Genomic DNA, 25,750 nt, shown 5'->3' on the forward strand with positions numbered 1-25,750 from the left:
TAAAAAAAAAAATATAAAGAATATAAATAATTTTTTTATTTAATATAGATATTATTTAATTAGTTCATTTGCACATGGATACTTATGTTTTAAAACAATTTTACTGTAAATAGTAAGGATTTGATAGATAGCTTTTTATGCATTTACAAATAAAAACGGTTTTAAGTACCGATAAGACACCGTGATACTCGAATTAACAGCTTATTTGTAAATTAACTCCTTTTGATTAATATCGCAATATAAAAATATCGATAAGCAACCCATTCACCATACTCGCTACATTTGAATATATTATTTGACAAGTAACAGGAACATCAGTATCGCTCACCACTAACTAGTGCTACTCTTGTGTAACAAATAGAACAAAAAATAGTCTTAAAAGTATTGCTGAAACAAAATAATATAAAAGCCATGCAAATATGCAAGTGTGAATAGTGAGTTGAAGCCAAGCGACCACAAGCAGTGCAGCTAAAATATTAACTAAATACAATGGAAGCGGACTTTGACAAAGCAAATAAAAATTATCGATAAATCAGATTTGTTGGTGCGGGGACGGCTACATATGTGGCGGTATATTTTGTAAATTTGTTGTGAAATTTAATGAATGTGCTACGATTTTAATGTATTTCGTACAATATTTTGACACATATCGTGCAGTGTTACCAAACATAATTAATTTTTGACCATGGCGCAGACGTATAATCCCTAATTTCTATGCAACTGGCTTGGTGGTTTTCCACGTCTATGACATCATAATCAGTGCGAATCAATTATTTTTCATATTGTGACAGCTCGCAGGATAAATAAGGAAAATTGATAGTGTAAAACGATATTTGTTGTTGCAACGACTCAATTTGACAAATATATGTATGTATGCATGTACGCACGTACTCATGCACTTAAATATTTGCATGTGTAGGTGAGTACATCAATAAGTACTCACGTATAGATGAACGTGTGTGTCACTGAGCGATCGGATAAAAAAAAAAGAAAAGTAAAGAAAAGAAATAAAAGAAACAGAAGTCAGCAAGCAGTCGGCAGTGAACAGAAGTAGGCGTAGTTTGGTGCAATTGGGATTTATGACTCATAATTAAGATACACCCCAAGAAACAAAAACCGACGGCTGTTTTGCAATCAAACAGCACAAAGTACATATGTTCAGACAGTGCCACATACAAACAAACAGTACATAGATATGTATATGCTATTTATTTATATAAATGTGTGTGTGTGTATATATATAAGTATGTATGCAGATAGATATATGTATACCGTTTATATACATACGTTTGTATGTTATTAGAGCACAGGCGCAGTGAAATATCAATAGTAATAAAAAACTCGATGCATAACATAACAAAAATGCACGACTTGAATAAACAATGTTTTCTTGCATCGGAATTAAACCTGTAACGAAATATAAATCGATTATTAATCGGCCCTTTTCCTATTTTCTGATACAAACAATCAATTATCAACATTCAATCTATTTTCCAATACAAATCAATGTATGTATGTAAAAGAACTGTGATTTTTTTTGCAGATTCCAGCTGGCAATTGGTTGTTGAAAATATTGCAAAATTGGACAAACCCTTTGCGACTTTGTACGACATAGAGAGGTCGTACCCACGAACAGTATTCGGAAGGAAAGCACCATCAGCGAAGATGGTACTACTTCCAGTACCACGCAACCTCAAAGGTAGGTTCAAGATTGGCATTGACAACAACGGATGACAGCTACTAGTAAACATTATTAGTTAACATATGTATACTTCATTAGCAAAATTTGATACGTATATAGTTCAATTATAATTGTTGTAAATTGATATATATTAAATTTACTTTCATTTGAATTTTCTCGCTTTACAGAAATAACTCAGATATTTCTGGTGAGGAACAAACTGTGCAAGAAGCTAAAATCCAAAAACCGGGACAGTGTGCTTCTAATAAAACTGCCTCCCCAAGGAAAATCATCAGTCCGACTTCTAGATTAAGAGGCACATCACAGAGAAGCAAATATCGTCGTAAGCTGGAATCAGCTCCTGTACACATAAGCAGCACCAACATTAACGCCAACATCAACAGCAACGCCAACATCAACACTCAGTTTCAGTTACATCAAACAGCACCAGCATTGGAACCAAAAACAGCTTCTCCCTCATCACACAGTAAGAATAACGTTTGGAGTCGTTTACTGCGTCAGTTCTCAACTAGCACTCTAACTGGAAGATCGGTTAATAGCAATAATAGTTCGAAGGGACAAACCAACGTTGACGAGGCAACGCATATTAACTGCAATAAAGAAGAGGATTCCGTGACAGTTAACGTTGTGGGAGTTGGCCTGGAGGCAACGGATACTGCCGTTGCGGAACATAATGAGGAAACAATGGATGGTGAATCCCAGCCATCAGATGCAGCCAATAGCCCAAGTAGTCAAAAGACTTCTGTAGTGTCCGCGCATAACAGCAAAGACAAAGACATGCCAGCCAAGGCTGTTGTGTCCCCGTCCCCAGCTGCTGATGCCAAACCGAAAAAGATGGAAGGCCGTAAGTCATCATCTGACACGGGTATAGAGCCGGTGCTGAAACATCAGCTTACGGGCAGTGGGACGCAATCTATGACTGGCCCCATAGCCTTCAAGGCGCCACACGGGAAGGGGAATAAAGCGGCTAAGGGGGCAGACAGCTATGTGCAGACAATACGTTTTGTGCGTAAAAATGTGGAGCAATCCAACAGAAATGCGAATCCGTTACAGTTTGAGGAACTGGAAACGGAATTTCCTCGTGATTACGATGACAACATTGAGATGTTGTCACGGGAGGCGGAGCATTTGGAGGAGCAATTCCGTACGCCTACCCGTTCTAACACTACAGATGCGAGTAATCATCAAGTAGCTGGCATTATTGAAAACATTATTACTGAAGCGTCGCGCAGCGTGAAAACCGAAAAGACTCAAGTTGAAGTGCCATCTAAACCTGCCAATAAACAGACAGCTGGTGGGAAGCGCGTAGGCTTCCATGTTGAGGAGAAACGCGATGGTGACTTGTTGCATGATGAAGCAAAGGTTCTTGAGGACTTGTCCAAGCAGTCGGAACGAGAAGGCATTTCTGGAGATGCTACCGTTTCTGGTACCGAAACATCGGTGTCCCTTCAGCCATCATCCGCACATACTGCATCGGCTACCTCATCAGTCACGTCTCTGACAAAAGAGCGCAAGAGCGATGAGGACGACGATCCAGTTGCGATGTCGCCATGTGGACGTTTCTTCAAATACGATAAAGAAGTCGGTCGTGGTTCCTTTAAAACTGTCTATCGCGGCCTGGACACTCTAACCGGAGTGCCGGTTGCTTGGTGCGAATTATTGGTAATTTCATTGTAGATATTGTGAAACAACAATATCAATATGTTGACTCTTATATTTACATTGCTAATACCTTTTATATTTTTTAGGATAAACAAGTGAAGAAGAGTGAACGCACCAGATTCCGGGAAGAAGCAGATATGTTACAGAAATTGCAGCATCCAAACATTGTGCGATTTTATACATATTGGGAGTTTCCAATTGGACGGAAGAAAAACATAGTACTAGTCACCGAGCTAATGTTATCTGGTACTTTAAAGTCGTAAGTGGGCTGATGAATCACTTAGCTGTACAACATTATTGATTGAATTTGTTTGAAGGTATTTAAAACGATTCAAAAAAATACACCCAAAGGTATTGAAGTCATGGTGTCGTCAGATCCTAAAAGGTCTCAACTTCCTGCATACTCGTCAATTTCCTATAATTCATCGTGATTTGAAATGTGATAATATTTTTATAACTGGCACCACTGGTAGTGTTAAAATCGGTGACTTAGGACTGGCAACTTTAAAGAATCGGTCCCATGCTAAATCTGTGATTGGAACACCTGAATTTATGGCACCCGAGATGTACGAGGAGCACTATGATGAATCGGTTGATGTCTATGCCTTTGGCATGTGCATGTTGGAAATGGCCATATCCGAATATCCGTACAGCGAGTGCAAAGGCCCCGCCCAGATATACAAGAAGGTGATATCCGGTATAAAACCAGCGGCACTCTCAAAAGTCGAAGATCCCAATGTACGTGATATCATAGAGCGTTGCATTGAGCTGAAAAAAGAGGATCGGCCCAGGTGCAACGAGCTGTTGGAGTCTGAGTTCTTTGATGAGGACATTGGTATTCGTGTGGAACCCACCGCCTCGGAGCAGTTCCTATCAGATCCTAGCATCAGCATAATTGAGTTTCGTCTGCGATTCATGGATCCAAAGAAGCGTTCATCTCGTCACAAAGAAAACGAAGCCATTCAGTTCGAATATAACGTTCAGCACGATGAGTACGAGCAAATCGCCCAGGACATGATGAAAGAGAACATCATATCCGAGGATGATTCTCGTGCAGTCGCTCGCCTTCTTAAAGTGCAAGTTGTTTCGCTGCTTAAAGAACGTGCTCAGCGCCAAACACAAATCAAGCTACAGAACGAAAAGTCACGACTGGAAAAGCTGGCATTGCAAAAGCTGCGTGAAAGCTTGCCAATCAACGTTGAGGAGGAGGACGACGAAGATGATGAGTCTGAAGACGAAGAGGATGGCGTTAAATGGAATCAACGACTCAAGCTCGAAATGCTAAATACTGACTCAGAGACTAGCTTAGTAACCTCCACAAATAGTACCGATCCACAGAATCTACTCACAAGATCTACCACATCTATTCAAAATGGCGGAAATCAATTGCAACAGCAACAGCAGCAGCAGTTGCCACAGTCAGTGCCAGGGCAACAGAAGGTGATCGCATCTCCTGCCATAGCGCAGGTACAACAACACTCAACTACAGTTCATTACATACAGAACCCTCAAATGGCTTCATATCAGAATCCGACCAACGCCATGCAGGACATTGCGAATGGCCATGGCCAGGTCATTTCACCAACAGGCAATCAACAGCAACAACAGCAACAGCAGCAGCCAGTGGTGCAACTGCAAGCCCCTCAACAGTCCGCACCGCCAACCCAAATACTACCACAACAAGTGCAGGTGCAACCAGTTGCAGTACCGCACCCACAACAACAGCCTGCCGCTGTTATGCAACAGCAACATTTGACCGAGCAGCAAAAGGTGCAGCAAATACCATTACAGCAGCAACTGCAGCAGCTTATGCAAAATAATATGCCAGCAACTGATTTGGTGCAACAGCAGCAACAACAACAATATTATCAACAGCAGCAACAGGCGCAGGCAACACTTCCAATGCATCAAGTGCAAATTTCACAGCAACAACAGCCATATGCGATGCAACATCCACAACAGCAACAACAACAGCAAATGCAGCAACAGCCAATTCAGCAGCAAATGCCACCACAAGCAATTCAGCCACAATTACCAACATCACAGCAACAACAAATGCAGCAAGCGATGCCACAACAGCATCAGTTGCCACCGCAACCCATTCCAACTCAGCCAATACAGCAGCAGCAGCCCATACAACAGCAGCCCATACAACAGCAACCTATACAACAACAACAACCTATACAACAACAACCGATTCAGCAGCAGCCCTTGCAACAACAACCACTACAACAGCAACCCATTCAGCAGCAACCTATGCAGCAACAACCCATACAACAACAACCTATACAACAGCAACCCATGCAACAGCCAGCAACAACGCAACAACAGATACTACAGCAACATCATTTGCAACAGCTGCATCAGCAGCAGCAGCAGCAGCAACAGTTCGTACAGCAACAACAACAGTTCCTTCCAAATGCATTAGCGCAACCGCATCAAATTCCAATTTCGACAATGCAACCAGTTGTTGCTGGTGCTGCTCAAATCATGGGGCAGCAGCAGCAGCAACCAACGGCCATACTAATGCAAGGACAGATGCAAGTGCCGCCAGTCTTGCACCAACAGCCTATTGCGACGTCATTTAATCAGCCACAGACAGCTCCGCAACAGCACCAACAGCAGCAGCCACAACAACAACAGATTGTTCAACCAATTGTCAATGTTGCTGATGTTCAGCAACAGCAAGCTCAACAACTAGTAGCCCAATTACAACAACAGCAGCAGCAGCAACAATTCCTACAAAACCAACAACAACAGCAGCAGCAACAGCAGCCATTGCAGCAGCAGCAGATACCTTTAGAACAGCAATTGCAGCAGCTGTTGCACAGTCAGCCACAAGCCCAAATAGTACATCAGCCAGCACCACCACAGCAACAACAGCAACAGCAGCAGCAACAACAGCCGCAACAACAACAACCTCCTGCTGAACAACAACCACAGCAGCAGTTGCCAAGTAAACCCAATAACCAGCAATCAACAACTGCTGCCCAGGAACTAACAACAGTTGCTGCACCAACAAACTTTGATGCAGCGCCAAATGTTGACCCACAGCCAGCCGCAGCCGCAGCAGCAGCAGCAAATACTGCAGATGCTGATAAACAACAAAAGCAACTGCAACAACAGCAGCAAGCCGCTGGAGCGCGTGTCCAAAAGCCGCGTCGCTCAAATCGTAGTGGAAACGAACGCATACCAAAGCTAAGTGTAACCAGCGTAGACGAAGGCAGCGTCATCAATTGCCACATGGAGAACAAATTGAAGACTATAACATTCAAATTTGACATAAGCGATGTCAATCCCGTTGAGATTGCTAACAAACTGGTAAGACATAATTCAGCAAATTACAAGGTATGTAATTTGAAAACTGTCATTCAATATGCTTACAGATAGCACAAGACTTACTCTCGAATTGCCAGAGCACGGTATTCGTGGAAATGATAAACGATATTGTGGAGCAGGTTAAGCAGAATCCAAATCAAATTCCAATCCCAACCACTTACCGCCGCAACATTGAGAAGGTACTTTAACTGACAACTAATCCCAGACATATATATATTTTCTGTCCCGATTTTGTTTTAAACATTAAGAGAAAACAAAAGCGTTTCGTCTTGTGTTCGATTTATATGCTCTAAAAATTTAAAAGTTCCCCATATGAAGCTGTGCGGCCACGGAATCTATTTGGAAATTGAATTATTGATTTGAATGGAGAGTTACTACTACTGCTTAGTTGTTCGTAACAACAATGGAATAACCACAATCCTCTCGATATGGATTCTTAACATGAACAAAATGTAGAGCGCGTAATTAAGATAAACTAAAAGTATTAATGATTAATTCCTTATACGAGTGGACTCTCGAATCGAAACCGAAACCGAAACCAAAACCGAAATCGAAATCGAAATCGAAATCAAAATACATTTTAAACATGATGTTGATTGTATGTTGTATATCTCTACTACTTATAATAAAACAGGTCCGTCACGCGTCTCTAACTCGACAGCGTTCCACATTTAGAACACATCAAAGACATAGATCTGTAAGTGTTAAGTGCACTGTTAAGGGCTTATAAATATATGTATATATATATATGTATATAATCCAATATATATCCATATATATAATTAGTTAAAATCGGATTTATGATTTATCGCATTTCAAACAAACAAAAAGATCAAATATTTTCATATTTTTAATGCTGTTATTTAAGTAAATGATTTTCTTTTATATTTGTTACCAAACTAAGCACGTAACAACAATATGTCGAAACATTTTTAAACCAATATTTATGAGATTATGTATGAAATTAATAAGATGTATTTGTTATTTTTTATTTTATGGAAAATCGAATTCATGATAGGAAATTTAATTGTGTAATTAAAGAAATCTTTTTGTCAATTGTATTTTATCAGGACGAAATTTTCATATTCCCCGTTGTTCAAAATGTCTTTTTGGTTTTATACAATGCTTAAACGCTCAATTTACACGAATTTAGTTATAAATCAACAAAAAATATTTTTCTAAATAATAAATAGTTAACTTCGGATGTCCGAAGTTTCAATATCCGTGCAGATAGATCTTATCTAACAACAATCTAATATCTATTCCGTTTCCGTTAATATGAAAGTTGTCTTGGATATCAAACATAAATATATATTTAGTAAAATCTTCTGCATGGGTATACAAATAGGAAATTAGCTGATTAGCTTAATTACTGTCAATGGCTTAAATGCATATAAATATATGTATATATATTATTTCAACGAAACAATTATTTTAGCGGGACGAAACCGCGAGCGACATCACAAAGATGTTCGAGCCATCGACCCAAACTGCGGATGCGCCGGCCAGTGGAGCTGCCGATGCAGCAAATATCGAACAATCTGCAGCTGGTGAGACGAGAGCACGCGAATCTTCAGGCCAAAGTAATATAGAAATGCCAGCAAATACAGCAACGCCACCAACAACCACATCGACCATGTCCTCCTCTTCGACCACTTCGCGAGATGCGGGCAACAACAGCAATGATGTGACAATTGGCTCGGGCTCGGTCTCACGCAAGACCAGCACCGCCTCGGAATACACATCGTTGTCTATTGACTACATGCCAGACAATGCCATTACGCCAACAGGCAACGAGCCATTTCAGCCACTGGATGGCGGTCTGGACAAGCCGCACGCTGAGCAGAAGGCACGCAGCCTGGCCATAAGCCGTGTACAAATGCTGTTGGAGTCAACGAGAAGCGAGGCGAAGCCGAGAAGCTTGAATTTGCCATTGAATCGTCAGTTGAAGATTGTGGAAGATTTGAAGCACACCCGCAGCTTAGATGATCTAAGTGAGGTGAACATCACATTTGAGATGCCGCCAAGCAAAGCGGCCAAGCAGGCCAATGAGCTGAATGCAGCCAATGCGGACAAGTCCAAAGAAAGCGGCGTCCAACTGGGTGCAGTGCAGCCACCAGGTGCTGCCAACACACTGGAACAGCTGAAAATCGAACTCGAAAATATTACACACGCCCATGCCTTCGCTTCCGCTGTGGTTGCCTCCATTAACAACAGACCCAGCACCTATCAAGCCTCGCCAAACATCGCCTCGATGAAGGCGCTGTCCGCCCAGCAGCAGGCCCAGGCAGAGACAGTGGTTGGTAGTAAAACTCTTGCTATGTGCTTACACGTTAATCGTAGAACTGCGTTCCATTTGGTTTATCTTTCTTTTTGATTTTATATAATATATGTACATGTATTGTGTAGATTTGCGTATTTGTTGTTTTTTCCGCTTTATAATATTGCTTTTCGTTTTTTTTTTATTAATATTTGTATTTGTATTTGTGTAAACCTCATTGTTAAAAATTGTATATAACTTAGCATAAAAGAAAATTCAACTAATAGGCTAACAAAATGTTCTTCGAAAGAAAATCGAATATTTTAAAACACTTTTCGAAAACAAAACAATTTGAACATAGTCAGCTTTCGATGGAGAAAGTCCTTAAGCAAAAACATTTCTAAGATCCAGCAAATGCTAAATGAAAATATCCACATAAACATCATCTTATACTTCCACTCACCTGCTTCAGTTTCTCCAAGAATTATAATAATACAATTTTTGGAAATATATATTTCCTAGCATCTTTTTCCATTTCAAAAAATTTTGAATATGCAAAACAAAAAAAATTGAGCGAGTCTCAAATATGAAGTTTTTAGTCCGCACTGGTTAAGGGTATTCGCTTTTTTATCATATATATATTACTTTATAGTACATGTTCATCGGTTGAAGTAATATTTGTAGTTGTATGTGTTGTTCTTTATGATTTGTTTATTTATGTACTAACGCTTTTCGTTTTTGGTCAGTTTTAACCAATCTTTGTGTTGCGCTTGTTCGAACTTCGTTTTGGGCATTCAATATTAATTTGATTTGAATTTGTTTTATATTTCAATGTGTAGATCAACAAATCGAACAGCGTGGGAGGTGGCAGTTCGGCGGCTTCGTTTGGCCAGAATACACCAACCGCAGCGCTGAACTCGGCTCGTGGCTCATCTGTTTACAACTCTCGCCGCACGTCCATTGACAACAGCATGGGCTCCGATATGCAATTGCCTGCAACGAACCTGAATGTGAACCATGAAGGAGCTGTAGCTGGCACTGAGAGCACGGCAAACGCTGAAGCTAGCAGTGATAAGAAGTTGACCAAACAGGAGAGTCTGGATAAGTTATCAAATACTTTGAGTGTGACTAGCGATACGAGAAATGCCAATAATGGAGCCCTCAATCAAAGTTCCATAGCGGATCTAGAGAAGAAGTTGGCTGCATTACGTAATGCAGACAACGCAGAGGAGGTAGAACACATATAAATTTATATTTATTTATTAATTAAACATGTTTATGTATTGCAGTCATCCGTTGCACCAGCTGCGCCAGCCGCCAAGCCCGCGGAAGAGCCTGTGGCTAGTGTGAACGCACGTAAGATATCCCGCTTCAGCGTTAGTCGCGTGCAGGAGCAAAAGACTTCGGCAGATGCAACAGAAGCTCTGCAGCATCAGCTGAAGATTGATCTGCAGGTCGCAGGCTTAGCTGCTGGTCAGGGTCATAGTTTTAATGCCAGCAACTCTGTGCAAAATGGCACCGCAGTCAATACACCCACTGAGCTAATTAGTTCGCCCATACAGAACGTTCCGATGGCCATAAATGGCATCCAGTTAATGTATCAACAGCAGAACGCACCGGCAGCCGTTGGTGTGGGTGTAATGGTGCCTCAAGGTCAAGTTGCCGGTGCGGCGCAGCCAACAAACCTGCAAATGCAACAACAGCAACAGCAACAACACATGTATTCAAATATGCCACAGCGTCATCAGGCTATGCCTCAAATGGTAAACGCTGTGCAGCAGCAACAACAAATTCCACTGCAGCAACTGCAGCAGCAACAGCCGCAGCAGCCAAATCAGCTTTTGGCTCAGCAACAACAGCAACAGCAACCAATCATAATACAACAGCAGCAACAGCAGGCTGCACAACAGTTTACGTTGCCAACATCACAGCCACAGCAACAGACACATGCAGCACAGCAGTTTTTGCAGGCCCAAGCCAATCAAATGCATCAACTGCCGCCGCTGGTAATGACGATGCCAATGCAACAGCATCAGCTGGCGGCGATGCCGGGTGGCTTGCCAAATCAAATGTCCGCCTCGCATCAGCTGCTACAGCAGCAACAACAACAGCAGACATTACAAATGCAATCACATTTGCAACAGCAGCCGCAGCAAACTGTTACATCCATTTACAACCAGCAACAGCAGCCAAACTTCCAAGTGTCTGCGTCTGGTCAGCTGCTGCAACAGGCGCCGCTGGTAGGCCAGCCACAACAGACAGCACAGCCCATGCAGCATGTGCTGCAGCCGCTATTTAATCCAGCTGTTGCTGAAGGTGAATTTAAATTCAAATCTTATTCGTATCTCCTCTAAAGCAACTTCTATTTGTATTGCAGTTGCAGAGGAGCCCGTGTCATTAGCAGCCACGCATCCTCACCTGTTGCCGAGCGATATTCAATCGGTAAGGGAATTCGGTTGATGCCCAATATGCTTAACTACATAGTTTTTATTCTTGCAGGACATCAAACATAATTTAGACTCATTGGTGAATCAGTTGTGCAATACGCGTTTGGGCACAAATCAGCATCAGCGGCTGTTGCTGCTGCGTCAACGACAGCTGATTGAGGAGGACGAACTGCGTCTAAAACACTATGTAGAATACGAAAAGTTTCAGAAGGCACTGCGCCAATGTAAGCAGCAAATTGATATAATCTCGATCAAGATATGCATTTAATGTGTTATCTTTTCTGTCTAGCTCTAAGCACAAACGCTCCAGCTACTACCGCGTATTATTCACCAGCTGCTGCACCAGTTCAAACCAATTTGACAGCGCCAGCAGCAGCGGCACCGCCAACAGCATCGTCAACTACTACACCCGCAAGCTCTTCACAAACATAAATATGTAAATCCATTTTTTGAGTTGCCGTTGCCGTTCCTCGTATTCATGACAAGTCAAAAAACATTGCTACCCAATTTTTCGGCAACTGTTCTGAACTCTTGCTTTCTGGATTTCGATTTTTGGAAAATATGGATCTGGCGTTATTTATTAAGTGAAAAGTTGTCGAATTATGAGGGGATTGTCTGTAAATATGTAGTCACACATTTTTGAGTTGATTTGCCATTGTTTCGCTTATTGTTTTACTTTTGTTTTTGATTTTACCCTATTCCCATTCTTTATATATGCAATGCTGTTTCCTCTCATTTGTTTTCTTTTTTTAATCAAATTGAAGTTTTGAATTTTATTTAAGCAAATTGTAAATTTGATTAGCGCTAAAGTGTAAATAAATATTTCAATAATATCATATACACTCATACATCAATATACATACTTATTATTATTATTATTATTATTATTATTATATATATATATACTATATATTTTAAACAATTCAGTGATTTATGTTTTGCGTAGTTACTAAATAAATAAACTTTTATTGAACTTAAGTCGAGTATTTTGACGTCGTTGGATAACATTGCTTAGTTTCTCAAATCCAATGGATTGACCTGAAGATAGACGTTTCATCTTTGGAGAGGCAAATGAATTCTTCACGATGCCTTATCCGTTAACTTCATTCAATTTATTTGTCTGAAAAGAAATCAAATTATTCCATCCAAAATCCTGTCTTAAGCAAAAACAATCTTTCGGTTCATCATACATACATATGGAAATTATTTATTTGTATATAATATAATGGACACTAACAGTTTATAAAAGACACATTGGTGAAAACACAATTATAGGATGTAAACAAAATTAATGGAAAGAAATAACAAAACGGTTTATAAGGAATGGCATTCGAAATCCATTTTATGCTACGACGTCCATGGTGTCTTTGATTTCGTTTCCCCATTCACGTGCCATTATCATAATTTCGTTCATGGATAGTTTGGGGCCAATTAGGGGATTCATTTGGGTCAAATAACAACACAGCCAACTGCATAAAAAGATGATAAGAATTATTGGATTATTCACACATATACATATATATCCATAGATATGCATTTGTATATGTAACAAGTCTCATGGTCAGAGAAAACACTTACAAGAGCCAGCAGGTAACAGCAGTGAGCATAATACAGCATTGAGTCACCCTTGAAATTGAGATATAAATTTCAGACATTATTATAAGTACACATATAAATATATAACTTTGATATAACATACCCCCTGTTAGGGCCACGAGCGAAGAAGGGGCATATTATGCCAATGAACGCCCAAATGGCGGTGATAACAACTGGAGCAACGTAAGCCTCAACCATTTTTGTACACTTTTAATAACTTAGGTGTAATACTGCAGGTCTGCCGTGCTCAGCAGGTTTATTGATGGAACAGAAAACACAAAATTATTAATAAGTGATCACGAAGAAGGCACTTTTTCAATCTTGTGAATATCACATGACAGCCATGGGACAAAAACATATGTTTCTAGGGCTACCAAATTTAAGTGTAATAAATCTAGTTCATTTCAAAGATAAAGAACATATGGTCAAAGTTCCCCAGATGACAGACAAGCAACTCAAAATTCGATAAAATGTTAACAAGTCTTAGCTCCTTGACTAAAATATAATTTCAAAATGTTTTCTTATTTGCATTTGGCAGTTAGAATGGAAAATACAAAACAAATTTAAAGTACTATTTGTTATGGTGTTAGTATAATAAAAATATATGAAATAACGTAGGTAACACAAGTTGTCAAATATCGATAAAGAGTTACAAACTCGATTTATCAAGAAACCAAACAGCTCTGTGCAGGGTGCTAGGTATTACAGTTCAGTGGCAAAGTGACAAGCAAAAATACAAAATGGTCCTGGAAAGTACTATGATATGGTAAATAAATGTTTTAAATCAGAAAATGGTTACCTGAATTTCAATTTCTCCTTTTTATCATTTAGTTTCGACAACAGTGATTACCAGCGCAATGGTGACTACTTTCCCACCCGTTTAAATGTACAGAAAGACGGTATAAATCTTGTCTGTCTCACTAAGCTGAGGTCCAACCCCGAGAATAATGTTGGTCTAATGACCCTATCAAAGTACGCAGGGAGTCGATATTTTTATTGTTATTGGACTATATTAAGAGTTTATTTACAGCACCGTTGAAGTGCTGGCCACACTGACCAGCGATGTGGGTCGCATATTCTCAAAAATGCATTTGATTCAGCCAAAGGGGGAAATAAATCTTCTAACTGGAATTCGAATTGCTCATTTGGTGTTGAAGCATCGCCAAGGCAAAAATCATAAAATGCGCATCGTTGTCTTTGTCGGTTCGCCAATCAACAACGAAGAAGGAGAGCTCGTTAAGCAAGCCAAACGTCTAAAAAAGGAGAAAGTAAACGTGGACATTGTCAGCTTTGGTGATCATGGAAATAATATTGAAACATTGACGGCTTTTATTAATGCTTTGAACGGCAAGGATGGAACTGGCTCCCATTTAGTTAGCGTTCCCAGAGGCTCAGCTCTATCTGATGCATTATTGTCGTCGCCCATCATCCAAGGCGAGGATGGTATGGGTGCAGCTGGATTGGGCGGTGCCGTCTTCGAATTTGGTGTCGATCCCAACGAGGATCCAGAGCTGGCTCTTGCTTTGCGCGTTTCAATGGAAGAGCAACGTCAACGCCAGGAAAGTGAGCAGCGTCGAGTTGATAGTGCTGGAGGTGCTGAGTCTACACCTCCCGCGACTGCAACTAGCGGAGAGAGTGGCACTGGTGGCCCAGCCGTAACTCTTCCCAGTTCTAACTCAGAGGAAGCCATGTTGCAACGTGCGTTGGCTTTGTCGACTGAAACGCCAGAGGATAATTTGCCTGACTTCGCCAATATGACCGAAGAGGAGCAAATCGCATTTGCCATGCAAATGTCTATGCAGGATGCAGCTGATGACACCGTGACACAGCAAGCCAAACGCCCCAAAACAGATGATGCCGCTGCCCCCATGGATGTCGATGAAGACTATTCCGAAGTAATTGGTGATCCGGCATTCTTGCAGAGTGTTCTTGAAAATCTCCCTGGCGTCGATCCCCAATCGGAGGCAGTACGTGATGCTGTTGGCTCTCTCAATAAGGATAAGGACAAGAAGACCGATGGCAACGATGAGCAAAAGAAATAAACTCTACAAGTATATATTTTTAAATTTGCATTAAAAAGAAATCATAAGTGAGCTAATATCTCGATATATTATGCAGATTATGTTCATGCTTCTAATAAAATAACATACATAAATATTATCACAGGGAACATCGTTGTTTGTTATAGCAGTCTATATACCCATTGAACGGCATTTCTTCGCCGACCAATAAAAACAATATACGTAAATAGATCCCCCAAGTGTTTAGCGCTTTATGTTGTATTTTTTATATTATAGTATTTTTCAATCTACATTTATAAGCAACATTATTTACTAAATACTATAAATTAAAGCGTGCCAGCTGTGCCAGATTTACTTTCCACCCTTGTAGTCACGGATGTGGTAGAGCACCCAACCGGGAATGAACAAGGAGGCGGCGCACATGCCACCACCGAGAATCACTTTCTCCTGCAATTGAATAAAATGTTTGCATATTCATTTTATTGATTATAGGATTCCAAAATACCCTCGAATGGGTTTACGTAACCCATCGAAAATCTATCAAAATTACTCACCGCAGTGGAGACGTGATTTGATGGTGGTCCGGAGACGACGGATTGGCAGCGCCTTTGCATGGCTCCACGAATCGCGGGCACCAAAAGTTTAGCAGCACTATTTTGGAACATTTTTAATGCAGAATTTTTCTTATTCCTTCGAAGTCGATGCTGGTAATAAGTGCTCGATAGAGATGACAAAACTACATCGATAGCTGGATTTTTTGGCGAGGTTAGTAAAAATCGATAGTAGTTTTAAGAGTGCCCGTACTCAGTAGTAAAATTTGAAATTTCTGTTATAATATAATAATTATGAAATTAACTTACAGTCTACTTTTAGGCGAAAAGGTTTGTTTTATATTTTAAATATCTTTCTGCCATATTATAAAAAATTTAATCAATAAGAAATTGGTAATTAAAATAAAAATATAGCATGATTATAATTTTTTTAATTGATTGATTTAAATAAAATACTCAGCTATCTATAAAAATTGAAATAAGCTGAAAGGGATTTAACTATTTAACTTTTAATGATCGTCATAATTTACGTATGATATGCCTGTCTTCGACTTGCACTTCCCTGAAGCAGCTTATATCTGATAACAAACCTCTTTCGGCAGTAAAATGTGTCCGAATGGGCACAAACTTCATGTAAATAATAGAAGTTATGAACATTTAAAACAAAAAGTGAACTGAGTTAGCTGCTTCCGCCAGCCACAAATCTTCGCATTTCCGTCACTTTTATGTGTGAACAACCCACAACAACAAGAAAGCGACATATTGATCTCTTAATAGACGCAGATATTTGGACAAGAAAAGAAAAAACAAAATAAAGAGCTCAAGTTGCTTGAAAACTGGCGCAAAAATACGTATTTATCATAAACTGAAAATCAAAAGCCAGCGAAGCGTTTAAATGTGCGCTAAAAACACACAAAGAATACATGGAAAAAGTAAAGCAAAAATAGCAAAATAAGCTTTACGTGCACTCCATTAATTAGACAGCGTCTCGTCTGAGGGACCGGACTGTTGTTGGTATCTGCCCTCTGGCCGGGCTCTTTAACAGTTAAGGTCATCTCAATTGGACTTTTCATGTAGCTAGGAAATGCCGGAAGGAAGTGCCGGTAGCTGGCAAAACCAACGCCCCAGCATTACCTATGTATAATATCCAAAAGCCTAAGTATGCTAAGTCAGCCGAATGTCTGTCTGAGTGACTGGCATGAAAAATGAAAACATAAGAAAAAACTGGTAGCTGCTGCTGCTCCAGTAACCTTTTCATAGCCACATTTCATTAATAGCATACAAAATAAAGATGTGCGCAACATATCAGCTATGCGAAATAGCTAAAGTCTTCTTCATCATTCAAACGACAGTTGCTAACTACTTTTTGCTGCACTTGGCCAATTGATTCGAGCAGTTGACATTCAAGTAGTTGCACCGCAGCTCCACGTCCTGCCCCCCAAACACGTGCTCGGATTGAACTGGATTGGATTTGTTTTGTTAGTAGTATGTCGCGTACCATTGAGATACACGTCGCAGATATGCATCGACAGTCAAAGTCGTTGATACAATTTATAGATAATCACATGCAGCGTCTGGCTACTGAAGCTCTTAGAGATCAGCTCTCAGAGATGCATCGCACAGTAGAATGCACCGTGGCTATTTATGATATTTCTTGGTATTAATATTGGTATTATTTTTAGTATCAAAATAAGTTTTATTATAGACATTTGCAATATTATTGGTATTATTCATGTAGGTATTATTAGTATTATTATTGGTATTATTTTTGGTATTAGTAATAGTATTAGTATTATAAGTATTAGCATTATTATTATTATTAGTATTATTATTAGTATTATTTTTAGTATTAGTATTAGTATTAGTATCAATATTATTTTTAGTATTAGTATTAGTATTAGTATCAATATTAGTATTACTATTATTATAAGTAGCAATATTAGTCTAAGTGTTAGTACCAGTATTATCAGTCCATTATCCTTACAGCTTTCGAGCCACTGTTCCATGTAAATGTCGCCGACTGTCTGCGTAATTGAAAAATACTATTAATAATTAGCTAATGCCGGGCAGCTGAGGAGCTGAGCATTTGAGCGGTTTTATAGTCGGGCGACTAAACAACTGGGCAGACATAATTATAGGTATAAGAGATTTGTATTTTGCCGCGCATAAATAAACATTTCAACAGCTCGCCGGCCGTGCGGATTCAGTGGAGGCTGGCAGAGATGTGTATCTTTGGCTGTGGCTTTGGCATAATCATCTCGGTAGTTATGCATGCCGGCTGTCAGCATCAATTATATAACGAGAGCTAACTGCATTATTTGAGGGTTAATTTGATGCATGACAGGTAATAGTAACGGCGGCAGCAGCAGCAGCAGCTCCACAGTCTGCAACAAATTGGCCACAAAGGTGCGAGAATTCATTTCCATCTCTTTCTGGAGCACACGCTAAGCAACCGAAAATTTATAGCACCTCCTCGGGCCTGGAAGCACATTAATTTGCATTTTATTACAGCGGCCGCATTTGCCACGGGTCATTTTCATGGCGCGTTACAGAAAAACATCTCTTGTTAACAATGGCCAGTCAATTGGCTCGGACAGCAGATGCGGTAGTCTCTAAAGCACTGAAGCATGCCCAACTAAGCGACAACAATGATGCCCGCCCACACCCAACATGCTCCGTCCCGCTCTCTTCGCTCTTCGATCTTTCTCTACCTCGCTCTATGCTTGCAACATTTGCACCTTGAAGTTGTCGCGTGTTGCAAGCGATGCCCCAGCAATACCCCAGCAATTGCCCATTGTCAAATTAGCCTAAGCTAACAAACTGAAATTGGGCGACCAAAGTAAACCAAGCCAAACTGGCCATCAGCGTCGTTGTTGCTGCCAAATAGTCAAGCTTCAATTCCAGCTGCCATGGACAGATCTCTGCCAACAGCGAGCAACTTTTTGTATGTATATAACTTACATTTATGATATATATGAATATATATATATATATATGGTTTACTGCGCTATTATTTTCAGTTAATTCAGTTAGAATAATATATAACTTTTATGCTCCAATCCCAAGCAAACAAATCACAATTTAAACTTTTACGAGTCTTTTAATTATAATACCTAAAGCTGAGTAAAATTAGTGTTATTTATACATATATGAAATTCCACTCGCAGCTGCCACGATTTGTCATTAACATGAAGTTGAGCTGCACGCTACATTTAACATGAACATATATATATTTATGACTACAGGTTAGTTTCCATTCTGGGTAGTTAGTTGCTGGTGTCCAACAGTTTTGGAGGAAGCCACGCATATGTGGCTGAAAATCTGTCAAGCTGCATATGGAAAACCTTCGGAAAATGCCGACAATCGCTTGCGATTTTCCCAGCCCCTTGAGTGTGGAGTCGAGTCGAGTTATCATGTCTGCGTAGCAAATGCTTTGGCGGCGCTCGCAAACATGCAAATTGTCTTAATCTAGTATTTAGTTTTAGTTTTTTTGTGTAGCTGCCGACAAACCGCAGTCCGCAGTCCGCAGTCGAATTGGAAATTCAAGCCTCGGAGTGAGGAAAAAACGGAGGCGTAGCACGCAGAGACAATTGTATGCAAGTGCTGAAGGTTAATTTTTTTTTCATTTTTCATTTTTTGTTCGTTTTTTATACCCTGAAGCCACTGAAAATGGGGATTCGAGGTATAGCGGTCTTAGCCAAATTTATGTAACAGGCAAAAGGAGGCGTGGCTGGAAATTTTAAGCATATATTCCTACGATAACTCATCCCATTTCCTTATTATCGATTAATATCGTTCATTTAACTTTGTTTTTAAGCGTAGCTTGAATACCACAAAAGATGGAAGCATCCAATTAACTGTGGCTGTTCCTATCATGAATGCACAGACTTAGCATATTTTAGATTTTGAATACCTCAACAGCACTTCCCCATAAAAGTCATTTGCAGGCCCTGAAAATCCTACTAGAAGATCACTTACAACAATTAGACGCATTATAAGCGCCTGTTCAGGGTATCACCTAGTCGAGCAGTCCCGACTAGATCACTCTTACTTGTTGTTGTCTGTTTGGTGAATTTTGGCGCAATTCTCTGCACTTGGAGCTAGCTCTAATTAAAGTCTTTAGTACGCCCCGTCGTATTTAATTGTGTGAAAAAGGGCAGTCCGTAACGCTGACCCAGACATAAACTACCACACATTATCGTATTGTATAGCGGGCCACACAAATTGTTTTGACTAGCGCTTTTGTTATATTTATTTTTTGTTATTTCTGAGCAACTGCTGCAATTGCGACTGGGAGTATTGCGGTTTGTCAATATCTCTAATAAATTTGTTGGCCGCCAACCTCAATTGGCACGTTCTCAACGTCGTTCAAGGATGAACTTAACTTCAGACATCTAAGCTGAAGTTTGCCTCAGCTGAATCTGAAAGCGACAATTGGCCGCAAGCAACAATAAATCTCGCGTTAAAAGCATATGTATTCCTGATCGGTTTACTGTGATATAAGCAGCTCTGCTCAGTTCTCATGCACTTCATAACGACAAATTACTTAATTAACAATTTGCATTAGATATACAGATTTTAAGTGCCATAAAAACATTCCTACTGAGTTGGTAAACCAATATACCCTTGCTATGGGTAGCTATAAAACTTTATGCAAGGGAGAGTCTGATGAGACCGATAGAATCATGCCTACATAGTTATCCCAAAATATTAAAATATTTTTAGCTGATTTAATTAATCGAGACTCGCCTTTATATATAGATTTTATTATATATTAGATATTAGTTATATTATTATTATTATATTATTATATTACGATATATATATTTATATACATTAAACATCATCCAAGATACATCATTCAACCAACATATGTCGTCCTAGCCAAACAGAGTTCTTCGGCTAAATCTTCCCTCACCTTAGACTGCAGAGTATTCAGTCTTCTGCAGGTTTTTTTTTATTCATAATTAATTCAATATATTATGCACAGAGCCCGTGGGAACAATCAGTTGAAAGAACACCCAAGATGCAACTCGAGATCCTGTGCTTGTACCTGGCCAGCAATTAGAGCTAGCCATAATATAACTGGCCCATACTGCGCCTTAGCCAATTGTGTGTGTGGAAGTTGGAAGTTGGGAGCCGTCAATTAATCATTGATTGAGTCAGCGCTAGTCACTAGTCAGCGTTATTATAGATAAAGATATAAATTAGTTTAAATTGCTCTGGTGTCATATCTTTATATTTGCTTTTTGCTTTTTTCCTATGCCGCGAGCCACTTTTGCTTTCATTTCTTGCCAAGAATGGAAGTCGGATCTGAGCTGCGCCGTCGCGCTTGACCTTCAGCATGGATGGCTAAGGCAAAAAAGTAGCTAGAGTAGCTAGCTAGCTGGGTAGGAGAGAGAAGGGGACTTGGGACTTCTAGCAACTACATCACTTGGCTTCTTGTTGAATATGGGGAGCTCTTTGTTAGGGTAAAACAGCTTGACCCGAACTTGGCTAGGATAGCGGAGATATCTTTTATTGTAAGAGGAATTAAGTTGTTAAATAAATTGCTGTTTATTGGTTACAATTTGTTTTGTTTCTCGAGAGCCATAATTATTCTCATAGTTCGTTGCCTAAGTCTTTGGTTTTCATCTATGATTAATAACACGATTCTGTAGTAACTGCCAACGGATGACTATATTATGTGATATAGAGCTGCATAGATATCTATCTATAACCAACTGTGTCGCCAATTTGCACTACTTACACACACAGACACACGCACACACACATACACATGTAGTACAACCCGACCCCATTCAGCGGCGCTTTTGTGTAGCAACATCCCGATTCATGCTGCAACTTCATTCACATGGCCCCCGCCGCAGCAGCCGCTGTACTCACCACGCCAGAGACGCTGACTGCGACGCCAACGTCGACGTCGCTACAGTTGACTGACTGAGAAAAGCCCAGTGTCTTGAAGAGTTCGCCGCACAGCGGCGCAGCTGCGTCGCTGCTTTTGCGCTTATTTAAATGGCAACTTGACTCTAGAATGGCCACAGTATTCCGGTGAACTTGGCGTTGTTTGTATCTATTGCCGTTGCAGTACTAAAAGTAAATCCTCAAAACCAAGGATCTCTGTGAAGTGCTTTCAATAAATCCAAATTTTGTGTTTGTTTACTTTTAGCGAATAATCAAAAAAAATTTGTCTCTGAAAATATCATAAAAGATATACAAAATCTCAAGAAAATGGCGAATTTCATGTGTTTCGTTATCCTCTCCCTGGCCCTGTGCGCCAGCGTAGCCGTGGCGCGTCCTGGATATGCTGTGGATTACTATGTGAGTTCGAGAATCAAGCGTGATCGAGTGATAAACTGAGTTTGAAACACTCAAAAGTTGTGTGATAAATCTTAATACTATTGGAAAAATGTATATAAAGTAGAGTCAAAGAAATGTTTTCTTACAACAAAAATATATATTAAAATCGGAAAGGTTAAATGTTAAATATAAACAAATTTATATATTTTTTATTATTATTACATTTTTATCATTATTACAATTACTTAAGCTGTTTCAAAAATAATAAATATTTGCACCTATTTTTAGATACATTTAAAAACTCTTAACTTAGATTGTTTCTTCAGCTTTTAATTATATTACACATATATATATATTTGTTTTTAATTACCTTTTTTTGTGGTTAATTTTATAGGATCATCCCAAATATTCGTTCAACTATGGCGTTGCTGATCACAGCACAGGTGATGTAAAGTCACAGCATGAGACTCGCGATGGAGATGTGGTCAAGGGTACGTGCCACGACATGCGCACACACATACACACACACTCACACACTCACCCACACACACATTATATATGTCTATTCCTTGTCCAACTCTCTTTTAGGCCAATACTCTCTGGTTGAGCCCGATGGCTCAATTCGCACCGTGGACTACACAGCTGATCCAATTCATGGCTTCAACGCTGTTGTCACCAAGTCTGGACCCACTGTGCACGCCCAATCGGTAGTCACCAAGCCAATTGTGGCGCACAAGCCAATTCTGAGCCACTACGAGCCACATGTGGCTCAGGTGGCTGCGCCCATCGTTGTTGCCGCCTCGCCAGCGCCTTACGGTGAGTGAGAATACGACATACAGCATCCTATCCTTTGCCATATATATATCGTAGTTGTATCGGGTGGACAAGTTTATGGACGCACATCCAGTTAGTTGCTGTTATGGTTGTTGTTGTTGTTGTGGTAGCACTCTCTATACATCAGTCGAAGCATTCTGCACACTGATTTGCTGCTCTTGCTTTTCTAGGCATGAACACGTATCGCATGCTCAAGCTGTTCAGGCGTCACGCCAACTATTTTAACAATCAATATCGCAAATTGCGCCCAGACGTCTATGATGACATCGCTGATGCGGAGGCTATTACCGATGCCGATTATTATGCAGCCTACTGAATCAGTTTCAGTTGCTCCACACACATATATATCTATCTAACCATATTTGTTTAATTTATTTCTTAAAGCGCTTTAGTTCACTTCGCATTTGCAATTAGTTTTGAGAGCGTGTGCGTTGGGGCATGTAAACTGAATCATCGCATCGTGAAATGTATGTTAATTTGAAGAAACCTGCATTTTGTTAACTAGTGCAATAGCAGTTGCCACGCCCATGCAGCTTACGTTAATTATGTCATGAGTACGTTTTCCTCAACATTGATCAAGAGATTAGCTGCGTTTTTGCTCTCATATTTCCCGTCGAATTCCCACACTAATTATGTCATATGCAGCAGTGGCAGAAACAGTAGCGCATCAACTTTTGCCGCAGGCATGGCAGCTCTACGGGAAATTATGTTGAACATTTCATTTTCAGTTTCAGTTTCATTTTCATTTGCAAGCCAAAAGCCAACATCTTTTCTCAATGTCGTAATGCGAATTTTCGTGGGAATTGTTGTTGTTTTTATTGTTGTGACTGCATGTGAAAATTATTTTGATTGTGGCTGCCATTTTCATATTTAAGAATCATAAGAGGCGCACTTGCACACACACATACACACACAAAAGCAAGCAGACTTTGGTAATACAAAAGACTTAGGCAACGAACTTTGCTAGTTAGATGCAAAATACCTGAAAGGAAATTCAGCTTGCAACAACAACACCTGTGACCAATTGACTTTGGTGCTTACGAATTCGTGACAAGCCGAGAAATTATTTCGTCAGCTAAACTGAACTAGTTTCGAATAAAAATTTGATCAACAACTACAAATAGATAATAAAGCGGCAGCTGCTGCTGAGCATAGCGTTACTTTTTCTGTTGAATCACTTTACAAGTTTACTTAGGTATACGAACTTCAAGTGCCCCATAATGTATATACATTTATCTTTTATTACTTATAGTCTCGAAGCAATATGCGCCCGCTGCTGCGCCCATTCACTACGACTACGATGATGGCAGCTACTACAACCAGGCCCAATACGAATATGTGCCACAATACGATGCAGGACACTATGGACACTACGCTAGCCCCTATGCGACACACTATTAAAGTGTGGAACGAGCAACACTTGCTACTTAGTGCTCTAAACCCATTTAGTTAGATCCGGTTGCAGCCGTGTTTGCTCGCACACGCTCTCTAAGCAAACGCATTGATTCTGATTATATTAATAATGATATGGATGCTAATTTAAGTTGTGAATTTTCTTATGTAAAGTAAGCATTTCAACAATATATAAGTGAAATTATTAAAGAAAATTTAAACAATTTTATTTGTTTTTATTTGTTTTCGGCAAAAGGTTTCAGCCGTTGAGTTGCGTCTTCTCTGTTTCAATTTTCATATCCACCATGAGCTTCACTTGCTGTACTTTAATGTTTTCTACGAAATAAGCAGACTGGTTTCTGTTGACGATAAAATATTTAACTTTGTTGTTGTTTCCTTATATATAATCTGGAGACTTCAATGTTTAATTTACTTCTTCATCATGCCTTCTCTCATCATGTCCGATTGAGTTTTCTTCATTGCAAATCGACTAGCAATAAGGTATGCAATATAGTTAATTCAAGAGCTGTAGCAGCTATGCGCTTCATCGAAATAAGCCGACTGGTTTATATAACTTTATAACTTTAAAGACAGAATTTTATTTTAATTTAAAATTTTGGCGCGTATTTAGTATATTATAGCAGACTTTTCGGCACTCGTTGGGTGCAGAAATATTTAAAAGATTAGAAATTTGGAACGTCTTTATATGCCTTGTTTTATAAATGATCTATTCAACAAATTAAAAATGGTAATATCGTATTGTTATTATATAATATTGGTTCAATTCTGCTGTATTTATAAAATGTATACTATTAGCGCTCGATAGAGATGACAAAACTTCATCGATAGCTTACTTTTCTTGTGCTACCAGTAAAAATCGATATTTTTAAGTGTGTCCGTACTCTGCCATAAAAATAGAAAATACCAGTGTTTTTTAAATTATGTATATATAGATTAAATTTGTATGCTTAATTTTTAATTATATATTAAAAAATAAAGAGTAAAGAAATGTTATGATTCCTTTTTGAGACGGCTTTGCAATTTATTAATTTTTAATTAACTCAATATTACAAATCATGTTAAACATACTTGAGGTACATTTTCTGTAAAAATGTAACGGTTAAAATAAAGATTATTGAATAGAAGGTGGCACTGTTTAGTATTATTGGGATAATAATTCATTGATATTTTCATTCACTATTAAATATAAATGTATACTGAACGGCTTGTGAACGATTTCATAAATTGATTGTTTATATAGCTTTTGACTTCCATTGTAAAAATGTTCTACATATGAATAATCGCATTGTTTTAAACATATGAGATAATTTTCTAATTGTTCAGATGAGATAGTTTAATTAATTGATGTAAAAAACTCATCCATATAGATAACAGTAGGGTCGTATATATATATATATTCGTTCCGATGCAACATATTTAGTTGGTTTAAATATTCGAATTACTGCAACGATTTCCTTTAGTCTTTAAATATAATTAAATATTTGATTACAATCTACTCTTTCACATTAATACAAATTGGACTTAAGTTTGAAGTTGCATTTACTTTATAGTTTATCATTTAGAATTCTCACTTAACAATTAGTTCAATAGTTAAGGCCAAATACTTTAGAGCCAGTTACTTGTTA

At 39.2% G+C, this 25,750-nt stretch overlaps 5 protein-coding genes across 8 annotated transcripts; 3 read left to right on the plus strand and 2 right to left on the minus strand.

Annotated features, from left to right (window-relative positions):
* Positions 1 to 324: 324 nt before the first annotated feature.
* LOC111591876 lies at positions 325 to 12,110 on the plus strand. 4 transcript variants are annotated; one of them, XM_023303760.2, is made up of 13 exons: positions 325 to 434; positions 1,544 to 1,699; positions 1,870 to 3,364; positions 3,451 to 3,623; positions 3,682 to 6,685; positions 6,751 to 6,882; positions 7,338 to 7,400; positions 8,142 to 9,002; positions 9,803 to 10,195; positions 10,253 to 11,279; positions 11,341 to 11,405; positions 11,463 to 11,634; positions 11,700 to 12,110. In XM_023303760.2, the coding sequence occupies exons 3-13, from the start codon at positions 2,387 to 2,389 to the stop codon at positions 11,840 to 11,842; spliced, it is 7,011 nt and encodes a 2,336-aa protein (XP_023159528.2). In that variant the 5' UTR covers positions 325 to 434; positions 1,544 to 1,699; positions 1,870 to 2,386; the 3' UTR covers positions 11,843 to 12,110. The 4 variants fall into 4 exon arrangements, with proteins under 4 accessions (XP_023159528.2, XP_023159530.2, XP_023159529.2 ...); XM_023303762.2 differs by lacking the exon at positions 325 to 434 and adding an exon at positions 452 to 570; XM_023303761.2 differs by lacking the exon at positions 325 to 434 and adding an exon at positions 850 to 867.
* Positions 12,111 to 12,590: 480 nt separating this feature from the next.
* Positions 12,591 to 13,363, minus strand: LOC111605739 (V-type proton ATPase subunit e). The gene is made up of 3 exons (XM_023324440.2): positions 13,110 to 13,363; positions 12,989 to 13,036; positions 12,591 to 12,879 (listed from the first exon to the last, which is right to left on the minus strand). The coding sequence occupies exons 1-3, from the start codon at positions 13,202 to 13,204 to the stop codon at positions 12,753 to 12,755; spliced, it is 270 nt and encodes an 89-aa protein (XP_023180208.1). The 5' UTR covers positions 13,205 to 13,363; the 3' UTR covers positions 12,591 to 12,752.
* A 351-nt stretch (positions 13,364 to 13,714) lies between these two features.
* On the plus strand, positions 13,715 to 15,210 carry LOC111605738 (26S proteasome non-ATPase regulatory subunit 4). The gene is made up of 3 exons (XM_023324439.2): positions 13,715 to 13,772; positions 13,838 to 13,978; positions 14,037 to 15,210. The coding sequence occupies exons 1-3, from the start codon at positions 13,747 to 13,749 to the stop codon at positions 15,046 to 15,048; spliced, it is 1,179 nt and encodes a 392-aa protein (XP_023180207.1). The 5' UTR covers positions 13,715 to 13,746; the 3' UTR covers positions 15,049 to 15,210.
* Positions 15,211 to 15,267: 57 nt separating this feature from the next.
* On the minus strand, positions 15,268 to 15,759 carry LOC111605740. The gene is made up of 2 exons (XM_023324442.2): positions 15,582 to 15,759; positions 15,268 to 15,474 (listed from the first exon to the last, which is right to left on the minus strand). Exons 1-2 carry the CDS (start codon positions 15,690 to 15,692, stop codon positions 15,379 to 15,381), a joined length of 207 nt encoding a protein of 68 aa, XP_023180210.2. The 5' UTR covers positions 15,693 to 15,759; the 3' UTR covers positions 15,268 to 15,378.
* Positions 15,760 to 21,750: 5,991 nt separating this feature from the next.
* Positions 21,751 to 24,278, plus strand: LOC111591857 (larval cuticle protein A2B). Its single transcript, XM_023303739.2, has 4 exons — positions 21,751 to 21,899; positions 22,273 to 22,369; positions 22,467 to 22,694; positions 23,965 to 24,278. The coding sequence occupies exons 1-4, from the start codon at positions 21,810 to 21,812 to the stop codon at positions 24,111 to 24,113; spliced, it is 564 nt and encodes a 187-aa protein (XP_023159507.1). The 5' UTR covers positions 21,751 to 21,809; the 3' UTR covers positions 24,114 to 24,278.
* The last annotated feature ends 1,472 nt before the right edge of the window (positions 24,279 to 25,750 follow it).

This window comes from Drosophila hydei, unplaced genomic scaffold (genome assembly GCF_003285905.1).
Source record: "Drosophila hydei strain 15085-1641.00,03,60 unplaced genomic scaffold, DhydRS2 tig00000001-arrow-pilon, whole genome shotgun sequence".
Taxonomy (NCBI): Eukaryota; Metazoa; Arthropoda; class Insecta; order Diptera; family Drosophilidae; genus Drosophila; species Drosophila hydei.